General features: G+C 41.5%; 1 protein-coding gene across 2 annotated transcripts in view; it reads right to left on the bottom strand.

The window, feature by feature from the left end:
• Window positions 1-22,722, bottom strand: part of LOC116843329 — a 257,646-nt gene that overhangs the window by 201,983 nt on the left and 32,941 nt on the right. For both annotated transcript variants that reach the window (XM_032813685.1, XM_032813684.1), the window contains exons 2-3: window positions 5,307-5,496; window positions 3,594-3,778 (exon numbers count right to left, since the gene is read on the bottom strand). In XM_032813685.1, coding sequence (XP_032669576.1) covers window positions 3,594-3,778; window positions 5,307-5,496 — 375 coding nt within the window. The remainder of the gene's footprint in view (window positions 1-3,593; window positions 3,779-5,306; window positions 5,497-22,722) is intronic.

Here is a 22,722-nt window from a genome sequence, read left to right as displayed (position 1 = left end):
GAGCACGTCGCGATGAAGCGCGCGAAGCGTGTACACGAGGACGCAGAAGAGGGGCCCGTTCGGTGCCGCTCTCGGAAACGGCGATCCCGAGCGTTTTCATTAATTAACCTCCGGTTCCCGGCGCGCCGAGCGCGATGCGCTCTCCTTTGTATCGCGACCGAGGAGCCTGGTGTGCCTTTATGGCGCTAAAATTCGGCGCTAAACGGTTCCGCGGTAAATCTCCGCGCGAAGCACGGGAGACGGGCACCTCGATCGGAGATAAACCAGTTTCGCCTCGTACGAAGCTTCTTCTTCCCCGAGCCCCCGGTCGAGCCGTTGGTATTTGCATGGCGATTGTTCGTCGATTGCACTTACAGTCGTGAATTATTAACGTCGCGAGCAGGTTCGTTCTGGCTTAGATGAAAGCTAATCGTTGGAGAGTATTATTGACGAGATTTATTCCTAATGGTCGCATGAATGTTTATGATTATTATTGCTATGATAAGAGCAGTAATAACTGTTGCAGTAATGTAAGAGTTGACTGCAATTATGGCTATTACAGTTGTGCAAGTCTCTCGCCTGTAATAACAATTATTACAGTCGTTACTGTCGCTTTCTAAATTCTCTCGAGTGAAATTCCACTTGAAAAGTAAAGCCGAATCACTCGGAGTCGAGTGACTCCCCACTCACAGAATGAATTCTTCTATTCTAAACTATCGAGTGAATATACTTTGATGTAAAATTCAGAAGTAAATTTGATATGCTATAAGATCTGTTTGAAGAACTCTCTAAACTGATATAGTACACTGGTGCAGTAAGTTAGAGTGAAAATATACTTGTTTCACATTAACTTATTGCACCAATGTATATCAATTCAGGAAATTCCTCGAAAAATAATAGACTCAGGACGACAAATTTATTCTGATCGACTGAAACATCCACTCATACTTGAAAAGAGTACATAAATATTTTCTTTCTTGCACACGGAAAAAAAGGTTTGGTTAAATTAACCAAATATCTGGTCGAATATGAACGATCCAGAAATTCCGATTGGAGTAACCCGAATTCTGTTTAAGTCAACCAAACATCTTGTTAACTTAAACAGAATTCGGGTTACTTCAATCGGAATTTCTGAATCGTTTATAATCGACCAGATATTTGGTTAATTCAACCAAATTTTTTTTTCCGTACACACTACGTGTTTCTTCGAAAATCTAAAAATATGAAATAGGACATTAATCGGTAGTTCTAATGTTAGACATCCACTCTTATGATTCCAAGTGGCGGTATTTTCACCATCACTTCGAATAAAAAAATAAATTTTTTTCAGAGTGTGATTTCTCACATATTTCAAGAGCAATACCGTGTCGCTCTCTCATCCACGTGCAACCTCTCCGCGCGAGAGTCTCGACAGATTCGATCTGTCGATTAACAACCCCAAGATGCAAGATGCCCCACAAAAGTCGCGCCTCGGAGATAGTGTCTTAATCACGATCCTCGCCCCGAAAGGAAGTTCGCCAGTCACGGGAACGAAGGTCACGCGTTCGCGTCTACAAAGAGAGAGAGAGAGAGAGAGAGAGAGAAAGAGAGAGCATCCCCCATCAGAGGAATTTTTTCTCGAAATTATCATCTCTCCGCGCGAGAGTCGGCCGGCGGCGGCGTTGCAGAGTGATCGAAGTAACCGATAACCATTTAATGCGCTCATTAAAATAAAATGTAAATCGTACACCGTCCAAGGTCCGCCGCTTCGCTTGAAACGTCACTCCAGGACCGGCAACGAAAATAAAATAAACGCGTAGGAGATCATAAGTCGCCACAATTAATATCCGGCGGCTGCAATAACCTCTCGGTACAGGATCCCCGAACGTGAACACGATTCGCCGCGAGAAAGGGAGAGATCGAGAAAGAAAGAAAGAAAGAGAGAGAGAGAGAGAAAGGGTAAGAGCGAGAGAGAAAGAGAGGAGAGTACGAGGAACCCCGATTTTTGCGAGCGTTTTTGCCTCTACGGCAACTTTGTTATTGATGACTGCGATGTTGAGTGCGCAGAATAAAGAAGGTAGGCGTTTCCACCCTCGGTTTCGCCTCGAATCCTGCGCAACGATCTCCGTGCGGTGCAGCGCGCCTCAGCTCAGTGCAGCGCTCGCGCGCGAACGTTTTTCACTGTACGAGGCTGTTGCGCGCACAGCCTCGAAGGTAGAGAAAGAAAGAAAGAGGGGGAGAGAGAGAGAAAGAGAGTACAGTCATTCGCCGTAGCGTACGAGTCGTCTTGTAAAAGTCAATATTTATGAGGGTGCTAACCACCGTCATCGCTCATCCCGACTCGTTAACCGGCTCCGCCGGCGCGGCTTTGTGTATACATCCGAAGGACAGGCATCCTCTTTATTGTCAGCCCTAAGAAAACACGTCCACCGCCGACGCTGCTGCTGCTGCTGCTGCTGCAACATCCTGTGGCCGCTGCTGCCGTTGCCACTGTGAATGGCGAACGTGCCTGGCCTCCGGGTACCGACCCGCCGCTTATCAGCCACTGACGCGATATCGCTCGCCACGTTTTCGCGCTGAAAACACGCCAACCCGCCCCCGTCTCCTCAAGATAGCGCGAGATCGAGACGCGCAACTTTCCAACCACGTGTCTTCGTCGCGAACTCTACGACGATCGCGGTCTCAACATTGTTCGATCTAATATCAAAATTCTAATTGTCAAAAAAATTGTGTTGCTAAAACAGGCAGAATACGGGATGAGCGGAGTTAGGACCACGCTACGTGTGCGTTCGACCTCAATGATTGTTGCAGGTGCATTCGACCATTCGGTATTTAAATCGCATTCTCATTCTCGAAAAGGTTACGGCGACTCGCGCTACTACAATTGCGACACACGACACGGCGGAGAAAGGCAAGGTGCTTCACAGAAGCAACAGGTGTGTAGCAAGGCGAGTCGGTTCAGGTGCCGCCATCTCTCACCGGATTGCTCAACGTGTTGTCTTTCGCGAACTGGTATCTAGCGCGTCGATAAAACATGCCACGCGGGTCTCAGTAATCTACAGCGAGCGCCATACGAGCCTTGCTCGTTTCTTCGATTTCTTAACTATCCGTTAATTTTTTAAATACCGCACACAGAAAATTGCTACATTCCAGAATACTACATTCCAGAAAAAAATTGCTTGCTTCAAGTATTTCATCAGCTTAGATATCCGCAAACACATTAAATTTGTTCAAGATACATTTCGAGTCTTAACAAGTTTAGCATTTCAATCAAGAATATTAAAATAAAAGTTCAATTCGCTTGCTACGCAGACTTGAAGTAATTTTTTTTCGATAAAGTTTCATAATATTCTCTTGCAAAGAAAATAAATTCTTTTTTTGAATATATAACAAGCTTCTTCAAAATTTATGAGAAGTACATTTTGCGACTATTATCAAAAAGATATTCTTTAATGAGCAGATAACTTGAAAAAAGGAAAATGAACAATCACTCTTTTCAGTAGAATATTTTTCTCTGTGAAGTAGTTTAAAGAAATATTTCTTTTTTCTTTTTGTTGAGATCCTCGCGACGCGTTACGTCTTGAACTCGATAAAGTGAGCATGCAGTTTGGCAAAATATTGCATTGTTAACTCACCCTCTGGCAGTGCTCTGCGCTGACTCTCGATAGATCCGCGAGAGGCTGGAAAATGACGTCGTGGAATTCGGGGTATCTCCGTGCCAATGGACGTGCGTACAATTCTTTGGCGCTGCATAATATCTCGTGGTACTCCTCCTCCGCATGCAACAGCTTCTCCGTGGCCCGGTACCTGCGATCCGTATCTGCAAAACATGTTCAGTTTTCGAGTTACGACAGCGGATAAAAATGTTTTCGTCGCGTGTGAGGTTCCGAATAAAGAAGAGATAGAGCTGTGTTTTGCGGTCAGGCTCCGATTAATTACAAGTTGTACTCGGACCAGTCCGTGTATAAGTTGTACATGGAGAAAATATTGTAGTAATAGTTACAAAGAAGTTTTTGTAATTTTGGGCCATATAGAACTATGAGACCGAAATTATTTTATATCTATTGAGAAATACACGTTTCAATTTTTATTGCAAACTATTGTAATTACATGAATGAATTTCCTCCTTTATATCATATATCCAGCAGATTGTCAATCTTATTATTTTATAGTAATTTATACTACAACTTCAGTGCAGCTTAAAATGCATGTTTTACAAGAAACATTGTGTAAAGAAATACAACGTGATTTTTACTACAATATTTTCTCCGTGAGATATTCTTGTATCTCTGATACTATATTATCTATCTATCCCTCTGATTACTATCGCATTTCTAATTCCCAATTAGTAAATATGATGACTAGTTGATTTTACTTGAGTGAGCCGATGCTAATAACAAGTGTAACACAAACGCAACGTAACGAGGAGTTTACTCTCTAATATTGTACTTACGATACGTCCCGACAATCGCACATCGCTATTTCGGCACTCCCGGATACTTATTTACGCGCGAGATTCAATGTTGACGGACACAAAATGCGCAAAACACGGAACGATATCGATTGATGTGTCCACGGCAGTTGCTTGATACGAAAAGGTCGAAATCAAACATGGCCACGCAATTGAAGTTGTCGCGTCCATGCAGCGACATCTGTCGGCGTCCGCGAGTACCATTTGAGAGATCGATTATCGATAGATAAATTCTCGATAGATTAAATCGAAACATCTGTTCTTTTTAGCTGAACTGTCTGAACTGGTGCAATAGATTAAAGTGCAATAAAATATACTTGTCTCACCAATATGCAGCAGTTCAGCTAAAAAGAATAGACCTATCTTTAACTAGTCATATTTGCTGCCAATTTTTCATGACTGTTGATTAATCCAGATAGCGATAACATGTTTTTCGGATTAATAAACTGTCATGGAAATGCATAACTATATAAATACAGATAGAGCTGGAAACTTTTATAACTATCGATCTATCGATGCTAAGGCATTCGCGGCACTGTGCACATCGATAAAAAGAATGGAGCTATTGATATTTATCTAGATTTCTACAAACTGCTCTTTTTTTCATTTAAACCACTAAATTAATATTAATTAGATTATGCAATATTTTGCGATTGTGGCTTCATTAGACCAAGTTTTTTCAAATTCTGTGGAATCAACGTTGACGAATGTATTGCGTTATAAATCACAGAAAAATTACTTGACAATTCATTTATGAGATATAAAATTTATTTCTGCGAATAGACTTTACGTTTCAAAAATTAATGTTCAAGTATTTCTCAGCGTGCTAAAATCGAAATAAAAATTTCACAAGGCACAACGAGAAAGATCCGATTACCTCCTGTTGCGTCGTACTGCCTCGCGGAGTCCTCGATGAGCAGAACCTCACCGTGCAGGAGGGCCACATCGGCCGCGGGGTCGACCTCGGCCCTTGAGCCGGCGAGCAGCAGTCGCGGCCTGCATACACGAAACTTCAGCAATACCGGGGCGACCACGGAAGAGATAGCGCCGGGCGACGAAGCTGATAACTGTAACAGACGGGAAAACAAGCGTGTTACGTCGGGCGAGTCGAGAGTCGCGGCCCATAACTTTGCTAATCCCGAAATCTCGGTCGCCACGGTGAGAGGCGCGAGAAACTGCGTGCAATTAAACCGGGCACCTGTCAGCGATGTTTGCGCGCTCCGACAATGCGAAGGGACGATGGACGAGGAAGAGGGGAGGGGGGGGGGCAAAGGGGCGATTGGGCAATAAACATCGGGGAGCTTACAAGGCAGGACCGTGGCGTCGACCTTTCGGTGCACCTCTCGCACCGTCCCCAGAGTCTCTCGCGCAGCACATGGCCCATACGATCTACCGCTCCCCCGATCGCCCCTCCGCGCTCCTCGCATCGCGTATAAATATGTATAATACGGTAATTGTCCGACCGTAATTCGCGCGGGCTCTCCAGAAATTCCGGCATACGCGGAAAGCGCGCGCTAAGTAGAGTCGCCTTCTTGTACGGTAAATTCGCGATTTTACGCACTAAGGGCGGAGGAGTTGTCAGTTAAGACCGAGTACCCGTTAAATCGCGAGGAAACTCTCTCGAGATTTCACGGATACATATATGTGTGTCGCTCAGATAATTACTCAGTATGAATCTTTTTGCCATTGAAACGTGAAACATATGTAAGCCATTGCCGAAACTTCATTACTTCATTGAATCTTTACGATCACTAACAATGCTTCAATTACCAGTATTTTATTTACGGAACGCTTCTTGTGAAATAAAATCTGATTGAATTTTATTGACATTTTTTTCAATAAAATCATTCGATTAATATTTAATTTTATTTTTGTTTTTAGCACCTAATCCTCGATTAAATAACATATTTACTTAAATCTAAATTCTTTTATTTAAATAACTATTTTTGTGAAAAGCTAAAATTTTTTTTAAATAAAAATATATTTTCTTATTTGGAAAATATTTTATATCAGGGTAAGAGTATATAAAATGTGTTATTAGTATCCACCAAATAAATACGTTTTATTTCTTAAACATTTTTTCTCTCAGTGTAGGAAACAAACAGATGGATCCCTCAATTAAAAGTGTTGGTGAAATAATTATGAACTTTTGCAGATTAAGAAATATTACGTGCAGATATTATTTTGTACTTTGACACAAAATAACAGTGAACACAAACACATGAATACAAGTAACGTATATTACTTGCAGACGCGGCAAGATCACACGACCGTGACGCGAGAATCTGCGAATCGAGATCGACTGAATCGCGAAATCGGAGGTGACCAAAGGGTTAACACGCTTTCGCATTCTCGTGTTGCCCGATCTCCCTCGTAATTAAACGGGCGCGCCCGGATAAAAGGTACATCGGAGCGCGGTCTTAATCGACACTGCGAAAAACGGGAATGTAATCGCGCATTACCGTTGCTTGTTACCACCGTGGGCCACACCATCCTCCGGGCCTCAGTTCGCGACCTTTACGGGTAAACCCACTGCCGGTCACGCGGTGATTATCGCTGCCCCCGGCCCTTCGGACAATGCAATTTAATCGTACCTCATAACGATATGGAGTATACTTTACGCCGACGTGTTTCTAATCGCGGTTCACAGAGCGGAGCGCAACACCACGTCACTGTGTATGTATGTGTATGTTTGCTGCACACAAACTGGGGTTACCCCTCTTCCACGTCCGAATAATCGTCGGGGCTCGTGCCGACGCGGGGGAGGCGGGGTTGGAGAATTAAGGAAGATGATACGGTACGATCGCATGATCTCCCCCCCGAGAGCATCGACGATACGATCGCCATGATTCGGTGGAATCCGGCAGTGAACAGGCTTTTACTTTAAGTGTACCGTTAATCAGACTGCGTTTCCCTTCCCCCTCCCCCTCTTTGCGTTTTAATGTAACGCCAGTCGCGATTCAGGTATTCGACAGGTCCCCGCGGGCATAAGCGCGCACGTCGAGAGTTTTTCCCGCATTTGCATACGAATGCGGAGGTAGGTGTACATTCTTTCCGGTCGAGTCTTGACCGAGACCGCGTCATAGTTACTGTTAATACTCGCGAAGCGGGTCGCCGTTAAGAGAGCCGTATTAATTAGGGGCCCCGCGATGCGCCGCGCCGCGTCGTCATACCGTCGTTGTGTAACGGGCTGCGGAATATGTAATTTTCTAATCATCGTATTCACGGACGGCGGCGCGTGCCCGTCGCATTTCGGGTGTTAATTCCACGTAAACGGTTATTATCTCGTGTACTATCTGGATACGTAAATCTTTCGAGTATTACCCGAATACTACGTATTTCCCAAATTATTCAAGCAATTTGGTCATTCTTATTTCGATTTTTCTTTTTATTTATCTTGTTTCAATATTTCTTCTTTAAGTCATTTCATGTGCAAAGTATTAAACTATGGCCAACACAGAAAGTAAACACTTTGATGTTCAATTTTTATGTCAGATTGATAAAAAAATTTGATTGAAATATAGTTTAATAAAATTTAAATATGGTTTGGTATTTATCAAAAATATGATTTAATATTTATCAAATATAAGTAAAAAAAAGTATTTATTAAAATTTAATATTATTTAAATATAAATTAATAAAATTTAATACAATATGACAAACATCTGACAAACTGATTTAATTGATCTTATTTTAATATTCTTACAAATAGATCGATAATAATATATTTATTGTATAAAAAGAAACATGATTTTCTAATAAAATATTTTTATTATTTTGGGTACCTATGCAGCACTCACGTAGCCGGATATGTCCAGGTAAAGGGGAAACACAGACTTATGCATAACGCATAAAGAAATTAACCAATCAAAATTCTTCGTTTCTATCCCAAAATTCTTCATTTCTACAATGGAAATGAAGGACACTCATTGGTTCATTTCATTATGCGTTATGCATTATGCGTTACTGACAACGCCAATTTCGGAACATACATACACACACATACACCAAGTCGTCGACGGCGCGATCGATGAGTTGCGACGAATCGCGTCGTCGTTGAAATATCGAAGTCGATACGAGAACGTTCTGCGTAATAATAACTGCCAGTCACTAATGATTGCCGGGCTGATATAATGCTAACGAAAGTGTCGGTCATCCGTGACCCCGAACGGCATTGAACTCGTTAACACGGCGTAACGATGATGAGTCGTCGATTCCTATCACCGGCCGTTGCCGTGCGATTTCGCGCCCGCGAGCTGCGTATTTTCTTACGTGATCGAAGGTACTTATCCGCTTACTTCGCGTTACGTAAGATAATTGCACTCGACGTCAACGCTGTCAACGGGGTAGAGTCTTCTTCGAGGACTCTTGTCCCGCGTGTGAAATTCTGCCGTTCTATTTCGGCAAAGCTATGCGAATGCTTCAGCTCAATTATTGCGACTATTGCGAAAACAAAGAAAAAGAAAATCAATCGGAACAGTCGAGTTGATTGAGCTCAATTTCGGGGTTATATAACGCGAACCGACTGATTCCTCCCGCAAAGAAGAATTCGCCTAATTCTGAGACCTGGTTTTCTGACTCGGTTTTTGTTTCCAATTTACTCTCAATTGCCTAATTATTTGCATTGAATTGTGATCGAGATAATTTAACGAGTTTTCACTTCTTCTCCGCTCGAGGAAACTTAACGCGATGCGGGATTACCAAATTCGCGTCACCGGCGAGACGTGCAGTATCCTCCTGAGGAGGAGTAACGCAGCGGGATGCACCGATGCTGTATTTATGCGGAGAGAACACGTTATCCCTCCCTTAGACGAGCGTGCTTACTTGCGCGCATATACATGTGCGTGTGAGCGTGCAGATATTCGCGATCGGAGAGAGACAGCGAGGAGAGCGCACGCCCACTCTCGCTTTTAATAAAGCCAAACCGGAATCGTAAAGCTGAATCTAAATTGCATAATTATACCGGTCTACCTCTCTCCCTCGCTCCGATACGCACCACTCTTACCCTTCCCCCTCTCCTCTTTTCCTCTCTTTTTCTTCCTTCTTCCTTTGCTCCTCTTTTTTTACAGTAACCTTCCTTCGAGTACCTCCTTCTTTTCTGCCTCCTCAAACGTTGCCGTAATCGGCCAAAAAGAAATTAAAACGAATACAACCCGATCCAAAGCTCCAACCTTAGAATCTGAGCTGCGCGATTACGCGCTAATTAAACAAGAATGCACAAAGTGTATGTGATATTGCTACTTCTTATTCTTTTCGTCTTAGAATTGCCAGTTAGGATCTCCGCGAGCAAATTGGAAAGAACAATCGAACGTCGAAGGTGCCGGTTTGCAACGGGCTCGGCTAAAATTGTCAGTCTCGTTATGAAGGCGCGTGCAGCGCCGTTTAAAGGTCAGTAGTTGCGGCAAAATGGAATAAAAGCACAATGACCGATCGCTATCGTCGGCTTGACGCGGCGGACTTTCACCGGTTTTGAAAATCGAATCCGCCGTCTGTCTGAAATGGCGACGGCAGACTACCGGTATCTCTCCTTTAATAAAAAGGTTCGGCCGATACGTAACCGGGGAGAAAGGTAACTAACGATCAAGACACGTCGAACGACGCGACGCGGCTCATTTGGCCCTCCGGTCGGCCGGAAATGACTCGCTGATTGCCTCCCAGAATCTACTTTCTTCTCGCCGGGCATAACGCTTCTTCCTTCGCCCCTCTTCATTATTCGGCCCAGTGATTTTCGTCCGTACCGGACGAAACCGACGGCGACGGCGTGTTTTTCATGTCTTTCGCAGCGGAATTCTCGCGAAAATCGAGAAAGTTTGCGGAAGTCGAGTCGGACACGTTCAAGGGACGCATTCTCATGTAATCATGTCAGATTTATATTTCTGCGGAGTCGTCGACGCGTCTAACAAGAGAGAATATTGTGCGAAATCTATCAATTGTAAGGAAAATCCTGTTTTGATTAATTAACATGTGCAAGTTAAAGATAAGATATCACTATTTGTCATGAGTACAAACAAATTAATTGAATATTAGTTTTCGCAATAAGTGTTCTATGAGTGTAACATTTCACAAGGTAAGTACTGATACCTGGAGATATCTGTATTAAGTAATACATTTTTTATAGGCTTGACAAATTAAACTCGTATTTTATCTTTCGTTTTATAAGAGCTAAGAAACTGTCTCATTTATTCTTATCATTAAAAGTGGATTAATTAATTAATCTTACAATTTATTATTTTTTACTGCATCAATAGAATTAAAAAATTCTTCTTTTGTTACACCGATAAATAAAGTAACTTGTTACTTTATAAAAAGTATAAATTTATGAAAGCAACTGTTTGAATGTTGTAAGTAGAACTTTAAGGTACGAAACATTTTCATGCTATATTGAAACTTTGATTATTCTTATTTGAAGGCTACAAGGGTCCAGAGTTAAGAACAAGTCCACTTTTACCTTAAAACGTCAATAACGGTCAATATATCCGCGGAATTCCCGTGGAACCGATCTCTCGAGCGGAGAAGCAGACAAACTCATTCGTTACTTTTTTCCTGTTGCCTTGATCGTGCATGACAGATGATGGATTTCCATCGGCTGTGTTAAACAGACGGACAGACAGGTAGAAATTCGTGTGCGTGCGGTGCCTCGCGCACTCGGAGCGTGCATGCACAGGCATCCTGTCCCTCCCAGCCTCATTACGAGGACAATGAGCGTCGTTACATCGATCACAGGCCACAGGGCGTTCTACCGAAGCGGAAGAGAGCGGACTATTTCGCGTGGATGAGCAGTAGTGGATTTAGAGCTCCCACCATTTACACGGGCTCCACTACGGCGCATCGGGTGTCCTTTCTAATCGGGAAAGTATTTCTCACGCTGCACACTATTGAAAAATCGGCATTTCGCTCTCGCTTTACCGATAGCGATGACTATCAGAGAGGGAAAGATAATGTAATCGCAACATTTGTTGTGAAACATGCACCCGGGAATTTCAAAGGTCTACAACTTTAAGGAATGAGTCCTCTCTTCAATCCCCTTTGAACTTTCTCACAGATAAATTACTACATTAAGATCATTGCCTGGGATTTGAAAAAAATTTCCAATGAGCTCTTACAATTAAGAGAAATTATAGTTTAATGTAGTTACGAAACTTATGCTGTCATTCTAATCCAAGTATAAAATAAAATAAAAAATAGAAATAAAAATTTAGCTCTTCGCGCCATTATCTTTTTTTTAGATTAATTATTATGTTATTACAAAGGTAAATTTCTACATTAAGATCATCGTTTGCAATTTGAAAGAAATTTGCAAGGAGTTCTTAAAGATTAAAAGAAATTATAATTTAGAGCTACGAAATTTAATCAAACTGTCATTTTAATCAATGTGAGTAAAATAAAAGGCGCAAATAAAAATTTAGATCTACGCGCTATTATTTAATTTTGAGTGTTACATTATTATTTAAAATAGTTACGAAACTTATGCTGTCATTCTAATCAAAGTAAGTATAAAATGAAAAATAGGAATAAAAATTTAGCTCTTCGCGCCATTATCTTTTTTTTTAGATTAATTATTGTGTTATTACAAAGGTAAATTTCTGCATTAAGATCATCGTTTGCAATTTGAAAGAAATTTGCAAGCAGTTTTTACAATTAAAAGAAATTATAATTTAGAGCTATGAAATTTAATCAAACTGTCATTTTAATCAATGTGAGTAAAATAAAAGGCGCAAATAAAAATTTAGCTCTACGCGCTATTATTTAATTTGGGTTGTTATATTATTAATTAGAGTATTTTAGTGCACCACTACTAACGTATCATTATCTATATACACTCGCGATACACGCCGCCTGTCGCTTGCACAACTAGTCGAGCACCACCGCTCGTTACTACAGTCAAATTTGTCACTTTAGTAAATCACATCTTTGATGCTATTACTCATTCAGCCACGCCATAGGAGAATTAGAATAGAATGACCGCGGCCAGAAGATTACTTAACTCGAGCGCGCGCGTCCGACATTATTTCATAAACATTGTTTGACTGATGGAGTCCACTTCTACCGTGACATTCGCCACAGCACCTCGTTGTCTTCGTCGGACACAGTGCGACACTTGTGAGACTCCGTGAGAGTTTCAACAGGGGCTCCCAATCGCGAAGGTGACTTCGAGAATCGTTCGCGAGCGCGGAGAAATTCTTTCTCGGCGAGTGACTCGAATGCAATTTTCTAAACGCGTGATCAATAAATATGTATGCATATGTGTGAGATCTAAACACGTTAAAAAAAAGTCTAGATGCAATGCCCATATCGTGGCTGTATGTCATAGCTGTCTTTTTTTGTTCCGAGTCACTGCATATCACGTTGCTAAGATTTAACATCGATTTGTTGCCGCTACCAGATACGCGAGAAATAGTCTGTCCAAATGCGACCGATAATCAGGCGGGCTTTAGCAGTTTGAGAGTCGTGATTGTCATGTAACCGAGAGAACGAAGGCCGTTCTCTGTCACTATATATAGTTTCACTCCGAGGTGGCATGGACTGCAGAACGTTGTACATATATATACGCTCTTGTGGTACGTCTATAAAATATAGGTCGCTTCAAAATGCTGCCGCATCGCTGACGCAACGATCTTACGAAAATTTAATGTCCGGTAATACAAAATCTGCTTATTTGTGACTTCGTGTGCCGATGGATCTCATCACCGGCATCACGTTTTATATTTAGCAGCTGACAACACCGGAAGTCGAGTGTCGATATTTCGTCAAAAGAGGACTGAGATACGAAATCAAACATACACTGGGTAAATTAAGAAATTAAATTGAAAATTGACCTGAGAGCTATTGCAAATAATTTTTGAAAATTTTATCTCTTATTATTTTCTCTCTATAGCTGCTTAAATATGAGAACGTCTCCTCTTCCTTTTTCCTAATTGGTAAATGAATTGAACATCGAATTTGGAAATATTTCAAGACAATCTGAATTAAATCGATCAACTACTAAATGGAAAGAAACGTGACTTTGGAAACAGCCGATATGCACACACGTGTCACATGCTGCACCACCACATGTGAGCGGCGTGATGTTTCAAGCTACCGCCAATGTATTTCAGAGAGTAGTAAAAAGAGTTTACTGTGTGGGTTCCACCGGCCTCGCCCATGCTGGAACGAGCGAACGAACCGATTCGCCCAACCGCGAACTCCTTTCGCTTAAGAATCGGCACGAACCGCGATTGCTACGACGACGACGACGACGGCGACAACGACGACAGACGAGAAGTACGCCTAACTACGCGCCTAGACAGCACCAACAAGGTCCAAGGGGAATCCGTCGCGCCCTCCTGAGCGAACACGCGCGATTCGTGAGAACGAACGTGAATGAAAAATCGCCATTCAGCGCGCGCGTGTCTCCGCGATTCGGTTGCGCGCGTTGCATTAAACATTCGCGGTTGAAAAGCATCGCGTCCCGCCGCAGAAATTGTTCCGCGCGAAAGCAATTTCCACGAACGAGAAATTCCGCGTCTCGAATGACGAAGAACTCGGCACGGACGCGGTGATCTACGGGAAATTGTCGTCGAGAGGAATTGAAAGCGAGATGCAACGAGGTGCAACGTATTATCCATGAACCTTGCTGCGATTCGAGTTTCTCCTATATTGAGAGAACAAACTCGGGCAGAGAAAAAACAAGGTTTCAGAATAATGAAAATTTTATTGCACAAATTGCAATCGAGTCAAATTGAGTACAAATTATATTAGGTTAATAATCTGATGTAAACCAGAAGAAAGATCGAACAAGAAGAGTTATATCTCGACGACGCAAAACTTGTTGCGTAAAATCGAGTCAGATCAGAATCAGTGTTAGACATTAATCGATTAAAACGTCAGTCAACTAAAATAATGGACAAATCAATGTCACAAAATTAATCAATAAAATTATCTTATATAAAATCACGAATAACTTTGCCGATTAATGAAATTGATTATTAATTATATTTTGACCTAATTGATCATACACTGATTAATAATTAATCAATTGATTAATTATTAGTTAGGCGTAGTTAGGATGTACTTCATCAATCAATCAAATTATTTGTGATTACATATATCTCAAATTTTAATTGATTAATGGCCAATACTGAATCAGATATAAAAAGATATTAACTATAAAATTTTATCAACAGTAAAAGGTTCACGAAGTCGAAGGATATAGATGTGCCTTCAACTTGTAAAACAATTAATCATAATTGTATAATACAAATGATTCTGTATTTATATTCTATATTGATGTTCCATAGATAGATTCTACGATTTTATATCAATTCCAATTACGGCGTGCAAACTTCCGTACAACAATAATAATAAAACGATCTTTTTCTCTCCTGTCTAGAAAGTTATGACCTGCAAAAGTGAGTGACGGGAAGTGACGGATTCAGCGGAATTTCCGCTAGTTAAGTTTCGAGGTTAAAGCTCCTAATGACACTGTTTACGCTTTATGTGATTCAGTCGCGGACGCGAAAGGCATGGAGGGACGTAGAGGAAGCTTTCACGACTGTTAAAGTGCGAGACACAAAAACGCAAAAAAAAAAGAAAAAACATAACATTTCCTATCTCTACAACTGCATTTTAGCATACAGCAGAGACGTTTCGAGGTTGGTGCGCGGCTCAAGTTACGACGGAGGCGTCGAGATGAATTTCGACGAATTTTAATTAGACACGAATTGCAACCTCCTTTCCGTGGATGCGACTCCACGGGCAACAATACCATTCCTCCGGATCATCACGTCGTGTTCGTCGTCTTCCTGCGCTAATGGCAGTCGCGAGATTAGCAGCGTGAACAACACGCTGCGAAGGCGGTGATTATCTTCATGGCGACGATTCCGACGTGGCCCGGTTTGGCGAGTTCCGTTTACGTCTCGCCTCCACGCTCGCGTGATTCATAAACGACGTGCGCGGATCATCGAAACGTCTCTCTTTCCTTTTGTCCCCCTTCATTTTCCTCCGATGCGCAAATCGCTTCATCCTCCGGGCGATCGTCCGTCCAATTGTCGGGGAAAAGTGTAATTTTCCCAGCGACTAGCGAACCGCAATTCGATAGCTTGACACGACAGTTCAAGATAGGGTCAACGAGCAATAATATTCACTTATCACGCGGATGAACACGCGAGCATGACACGACTAAATATGCTATGTTGTTTGCAAATTCAGACTGTCGCATTCAAAAACGCGTGGATGAATATTGTACGTATTATTAATAAAAAATTCCACACGGATAAGACATTTCGGTTCGTGCAAGTCAATAGGGGCCGAAAATATTCGTTTAAACATTGAAACTCGGTTGAAGTAGAATTCCTCAAGTTGGAGTTAGGAGACATCGTCCACCATTTGTAGGGAGGAAGTGAGTAAGTGAATGAAAAAGAAGCTGCAGCAGAGTGTATGAAGTTGGCACCCCGCTTTTTGAAATTTATAATTTTGAAAGTTGTTTCAGATTGTTCTGACTTTGTACCACATTGTTCCAAAGTGGTATTGCTTCATTCGAAACGGTTTTCGAATAAAACAAAAAAAATGATTTTTTGAGCTGGCACCCCACTTTTAGAAAATCGAACATTCTGATACCGCAATAGATTGTTCTAGTTGTTCCAAACATTGTTCCAAAAGCACAAATCAATAAGTTTAATTATAAGCCCGAAAAATTAAAAAAAAGTTTTTTGACAAACAGTCTATCGGACCAAGAGTAAACTTATACTATCTTTCTTGTTCCAACCGAGATCTTTTTGTTCTGAGTTGTTCTAGACTTAAGAATTATAGTTCTAGAGTTGAATAAGTTAGAATAAGAAAGGAAGCATGTGTTTACTTTTGACGTCGAGTACTGTCAAATCGATTTGTTTACGAATTTTCGGAGAACGAATGATATTATGAGTCTCATACTCTAGAACTATAATTCTTAAGTCTAGAACAACTCAGATCAAAAAGATCTCAGTTAGAACAAGAAAGATAGTATAAGTTTACTCTTGGTCCGATAGACTGTTTGTCAAAAATTTTTTTTTTTATTTTTCGGGCTTATAATTAAACTTATTGATTTGTACTTTTGGAACAATGTTTGGAACAACTAGAACAATCTATATCGGTATCGGAATGCTTTATTTTCAAAAAATGGGGTGCCAGGTCAAAAACATTTTTTTCATTTTTTGGACTTATAATTCAACTTACGGATTTGTCCTTTCGGAACAATGTTTGGAACAACTAGAACAATCTATTGCGGTATCAGAATGTTCGATTTTCTAAAAGTGGGGTGCCAGCTCAAAAAATCATTTTTTTTGTTTTATTCGAAAACCGTTTCGAATGAAGCAATATCACTTTGGAACAATGTGGTACAAAGTCAGAACAATCTGGAACAACTTTCAAAATTATAAATTTCAAAAAGTGGGGTGCCAACTTCATACACTCGCTGCAGCAGCGTGTTTCGTCATTTCAGTCTTAGAGCTCTTCTCTTTCACTCCAACTGAAGCTGCTCTCTTACTCCTACTCGTGTCACTTCTAAACATGGTGGGCAGGATGCAGACTAATCAGGAATCGTCATGCTTTATCCTAAGTCTGACTAGAGGAACTCCAGTATGGGATTTATCTGACGCTGCCACGTCGGTTACGAGAGAAACGCGTTGCAAAAGCCGTTCCTCGATTTATCCCGAATTGAGTGCTGTTTGATTGCTTTAGCGGATTCGCCTGTAAAACACCATTGTCCGCGCTACGGCTACTGCTGTTGATGGCGCACTCTCGACGCTCGCGTAAATCTTCCGCGGTTATATAGACGGGAAAATATATAGACGTGCGGCGTACGCGTGCGATCTAAATTTGCCTGACCCAATGGCCAGGGGCCACTGATCCCTGTCGTTGAAAGCGAATTTCCTGGAAAAGTCATTCCGCGGCGCGTAACCGCGCGTTACATCGCGCGGCTTGCGTCGTGTTGCTTGCACGATCGAAAATAGATGTTCCGCGCGACGAACCCGACGACTCGTAAAGATACCTCATCTTGGCACACACGGAAATCCGACGTCCTATCTGAGCACCCGATGAAAAATGTCAAACATTACGCAAGGACAGAAGCGATGGTACCGTGTGAGCGGGTGTCACGAAGACGAGAAAGCCTCGAAAGGTCGATGGATATATATATCGCGAAAAAAATATACTACGGAAGTTCGAAAAGTGGGATAATTTCCCCGAATACCGAAATTTTCCGAAATACAATTTTCCTGAATATTGAAAACATGCAATCGTCCTGAGAAATTACGATACCTACATTGATAGAAAAAATATCTAAGAAACAAAACATATTTATCTAGTAGGTAAGGAAATACACATTTTTTGAAAATTTTAGTTTTTCATGAAAGCAATCGTTTGCTCTACTTAAATAAAAAAATTTAGATTAAAAAACATATTATTACCGAATATTTTTTAGATATTTTTTCTGATTGTGCAAATCAATATGAAACAATGCACTGCAAAGAAACTATTATTAATATGAATTATTTCAGAGAAATTATATCTTGGAAGATTGACTACGATTGTCGAGATTAGATCAAACTAAATCGTCCTATTTGTCGAATTTGCAGATTTTAATTTTTCAACAGAATGCACGGCCATCGAGAGAATTCCGCGAAAGATCGAATCTCGTCCGAGAAGCAGAGGAAAGAATCATATAGGAAAATATCACATGAGTCTGTGGGTAGAAGCCATTAGACGTTTCGAAGCATTCTAGCTACCTAATGACGTCATTAATCCTGCGTTATAAAAAGGAACGCTTCGAAGCCTACAAAGTGTCCGGGAGACTGCACGCTATGCAACCGAGTCGAGGCGACAAGTTTCTAACGATCCACATTAATCGTCAAGGATAACAGTAAAGAAAAAGAAAATAACCGTACGCCCACTGCTCTCTCTAGGTCACCAGGATGATCCTCCGAACGAAAAAGGCGAGACCGATGTGCGCGCCGGCGGCAAGGACGATTCGCGTGGGTGGGTTCTGCGTGTGCCGATTTAACGGTCGTCTTTCGCACGAGAAGAAAGGACAATCCAGCCGCGCAATAACGGATTAGCGAATTTTTCGTCAAACTCCGGCCGGTCGGGCTCCGCAATCGATCGACACTGGGCGAAATCCTTACACAATCACCACGATAACGGGAACGCTACGTGCGATCCGTACTATTTGACCTTACGTATCATCGCCTCCCCGTTAATCTACGGCGATTTAACCATCTCGTCGCCAAGGCTGTTACGGAAGGTGCGCCAGAAAAGTGGTTATTGGATGCGTGATATCGCGAGATAAACCGAGCCTAACCGTTGCGCGTTAATCTCGCACCGTGAACGTTTTACCCGAGAGTGTTGTGTCACTCCTCGTTGCAAGTCAAATTCTCTCGAGCGGAGTTTCTTCGTCCTTGATGTACCTTTCATATTTAGAATGATTGAAAATTAATTTAAAATTTGCTTTGAACTTTCACCCAGACTTTAAATGGACTTCCAATGTCCTATGAATTTATTTATGGAATGGATCAATTCATGATCGGTGTTGGCTTTTAGACGATTAAAATTTTTTTTGGAATAGTCGGCGAATTGATAGACAAAATTTATCAATTATAATGTACAGGCTGTTACAAACTGTCTTATTTTAAATAGGCCAGTTGAATATCTTGAAAACTGAGTCCGACAGAGAAAAATATTTCAAACAATTTTCTTGTATAAATTTTATGGTTTTTTTTTATTTACGCAAGTCTTAATAAATAAAATAAGCAAGTTAAACATTTTTCATTAAAAATGGGTTAGCTTACAACATCATTCTAGTGTGAAATTCCAAGAAATAAACCTTCAAAATTCCCTTTTTAAACTTTCAGTTCACTAAGAATTGTTGAATTATCGCAATGCATTCGTCATTGACATAAACGCGTTTTAAACTTAGAATTTATCAAGTGCGGCTTCACTCGCACGACCCTTCAAGCAGCTCGTAATACACGAGAATTTGCAGTTCACGAGTTCCCACCACCTTACGTAACTTGTTGCGCAACAGTATATCACGGACGAAGCCGTCAAGAGAAAATCGATTGGGATTTCAACGACACCGGCGCCGGAAAATTGGACGAAAGAACGCGAGATCAATGCGAGTTTTCCGCTCAATCAAGCCCGCGCGATGCACCATTCTTTCGCAAGAGCAGCACTCGGAGGCGCAGCTGCAACCGCGATGAGACGCGCAGATACCCCCGAGGGCCCGCGATCAATTTCTATCTGCTTTCTCGAGACAAGCGTAAAAGCAACTATTTAACGTCACGCACAAATGTGTGCTGGAGCGTGCTATGCAACGCGGGAGTGAACAACCGTTCTCTCGATGACGCGACATAAAGGAAAAATAAAAAGTAAAAAAAAAGAAGGAAAAAATGCGAACAGAGAAAGAAAATACTGGTGTTCATTACGTACACAGGGGACACTCTGCGATTGCGGTTGTTATCGCACTAGATCTTGTCAATGAGAGCGTCTTCCTCGAGCCCGAGGTCAGTACTTCGGCATTGAGGCGATAAAGCTGACTGTGAAGTGGAAATTAAAAAGATCGGCGGTAAGATGAAGTTCTCCGATAAAGTCAGGCCAGAACTTATCGCCACGGCCTTGTCTTCTTTTCCAGATACTTTCTTTACGACCGGCGACTGTGTGCCTCTCTTTCTGTTTCATTCTCTTTTTCTCTCTCTTTCTCAGTCGCGAATGACACCGAGGGCGATCATCGCATGAAGCGCGAGGTGAGAGAAGCGCGCCGTACAAATATTTATTCTGACGGAATGAACGGGCAAGCGTGAAGAGAGTTTCGATGAATTTCACGCTTTTAAACGAGCCAATGTTAGGAGAAGCGGACGGTTATGATCGCGTCGTGTGCGTGGAATTTGGCTGCTCGTTAAAAGCATGCAAATGTTATGCAGCGTGCGCGTCGAGAAATGGGCGCGACCGAGAACGAAGGGCGCGCTGTCTCTCTCTCCCTCTCCTTTTCCCCATTTGTTTGTGTGTGCGTGTGCATTTTGCCTTCGTTTATGTTCTATTTCGTCATCAATGCCGAGAGAAATAATTGGTGATCCTTGCGGAGACGTATTATTATCTTAAACGGGGCCAAGAGTCGAGCATGAGTAAAATGCTCGTTTATGTGCTCAGGTGCCTTTTCGATACTCGCGTTTCCCCGCGCGCGATCATTAATGATACACCGACCGAACCGTATTACGCCGACTTCTGTTTCGCGTTTGCGATTATCGCGAACGACCTTACGGCGTTGGAATTCCAAAAGTCCGCGCTATCGATCGACGAGTATTCCAGACCAGGCCTCCGATCGTCGGGATAATATTTACCATCATCAGATTTAGATTAAAGTTTAATTGTTAGTGAATGCATTTGCTCCCGCTCGCGATTATCGATTTTACGACGTTAGAATTTCAAGAATCGCGCGTGATCAACAACTGGAGCAGCACCTCTGATCCTCGAAATAACATCGCGATTAGATCCACGCTAAGATTTAATTCGTTAATTGTTAATGAATCCTTTCGTTTCGCGCTCGTGTTTATCGTGAATGACGTTGAAATTTCAAGAGTCGTGTACGATCAATTGTAATCGGTTTCAGATGAAAATTTGGCTCATTAGTTGTTAATTAATCGTTCTGCTGCGCGCTTATGATTATCGCGAACTATCTTACGATCGATTGGCAATTCGAACGATATCACTGTTCTTCGAAATAACTTTCATTGCGATTAATTCCAGACTAACGTTCAACCGACAAATTTAATTCATCCTGCGAATGCTTTTACATTGCTTAAACATTCGGCACTAGGTACAATAATATGTAACGTAACGTTTGATATTCATCTCTGATATTAAAAGACGCGCCTAGCATTTCACGCCAAATAAACGTGCGAGGCGAGGAACGAGCGTGAAATCGGCTGAGTATATTAAACACCTCTAGTTGATCTGATGCAAAATTTCTCGTCTTGCCATAACAGCTGATCGAATTGAGTTCTAAGTGATCTCAATCGATTCCTTACGGTCTAATTATATTAGAAAACTGTCTTTATTTTCGCGCTAAATGCTTTATCAGACGAGATATCTTGACACAAAGTCCAAAATCGCTAAATTTTCAGTAATAAAATTTTGTCGTCATCGATCAATATTAACGTCTCTTTGCGTCTTATATCGCGAGATGGCGCGAGGTCATTCGCATTACGATATTACGATAGTTCTCGGTGCAACAACACGATAGGATCTCGGCCAAATGCGAGGCCTCTAGGAGAAAGAGAAAGCCTATCGGGCCCACACGAGCGTAAAATGAAAAGTACGAAAGTTTTACACACGCAAATTATACACGTAATATCGCGCGACTTCATTATTAAATGTCATTGTCCCCGTAATAAATAGCGGGCGGCGGCATCCTGTACGCGCGACGCCGACTCCCCGTTTATTTACGATTCTCATTCCGGAAGAGGAAAGAAAGCAAGAAAGGGAAAAAGAAGAAGACACATAAATACGCATGTTTTATGCATGCAGCGACGAAATTAGTCACAAGCGCGAATAATTAACCCACTGACACGGAATGCCCGCGCCCCGCCGCCGACTTCGTTCGTTGTTTCGCTGTTTAGCGAAAGAAAAATAAAAAGGAGAGGCCTTCGCGCGCGAAAGCGACGTTGCGTATTGGCACGTCAAAACGCGTTTTTTGTGCAGCGGTCTGCACACAGGAAAATGTCTCATTCTACTGTTAAAAAATTATTATTCACAAGTAAACCTACTCAAAATATACACTCCAATTTCTTTCTAATTTGACACAAATGTAGAAGTACAAAAACTATTTAGGTCATATTTTTTCATTTTGGCCTACTTAGAATTTCACGGGCAGTTTATAGCGTTTTAATGTTCTCACTCCTATTATCAACAAGTGCAACAAAAATACATAAGAAATAAAACTAAATACAAGATATAATTAAATAATTTTAACAAAATCGGCATAGCTAACCTAACCTAACCATAATAATTTTCTTTAGCCGAGATTTCAACCGAAATATTTCAAATTTATGCTAAATTAGTTAAAAATTGTTCGAATCTCGGCCAAACAAAAAAATCAGGCAAATTTAATTAAAATTTTAACAAAATCAGTATAGCTGAGATACAAAACAATTCTAAATTTCTTTAGCCGAGATTCCAACCGAAATATTTCAAATCTGTGTTTCCAATCTTTATATCTGTGCTAAATTTGTCAACAATGATTCGAATCTCGGTTAAACCGAGAAATTATTTGTATAAATAATTTTTTT

This window comes from Odontomachus brunneus, unplaced genomic scaffold (assembly GCF_010583005.1).
Source record: "Odontomachus brunneus isolate Ranch 3 - 2012 unplaced genomic scaffold, Obru_v1 Obru_scaffold_031, whole genome shotgun sequence".
Classification (NCBI taxonomy): Eukaryota; Metazoa; Arthropoda; class Insecta; order Hymenoptera; family Formicidae; genus Odontomachus; species Odontomachus brunneus.
The sequence above is the reverse complement of the archived record's forward strand: the minus strand, read 5'-3'. Positions and strand labels throughout refer to the sequence as shown.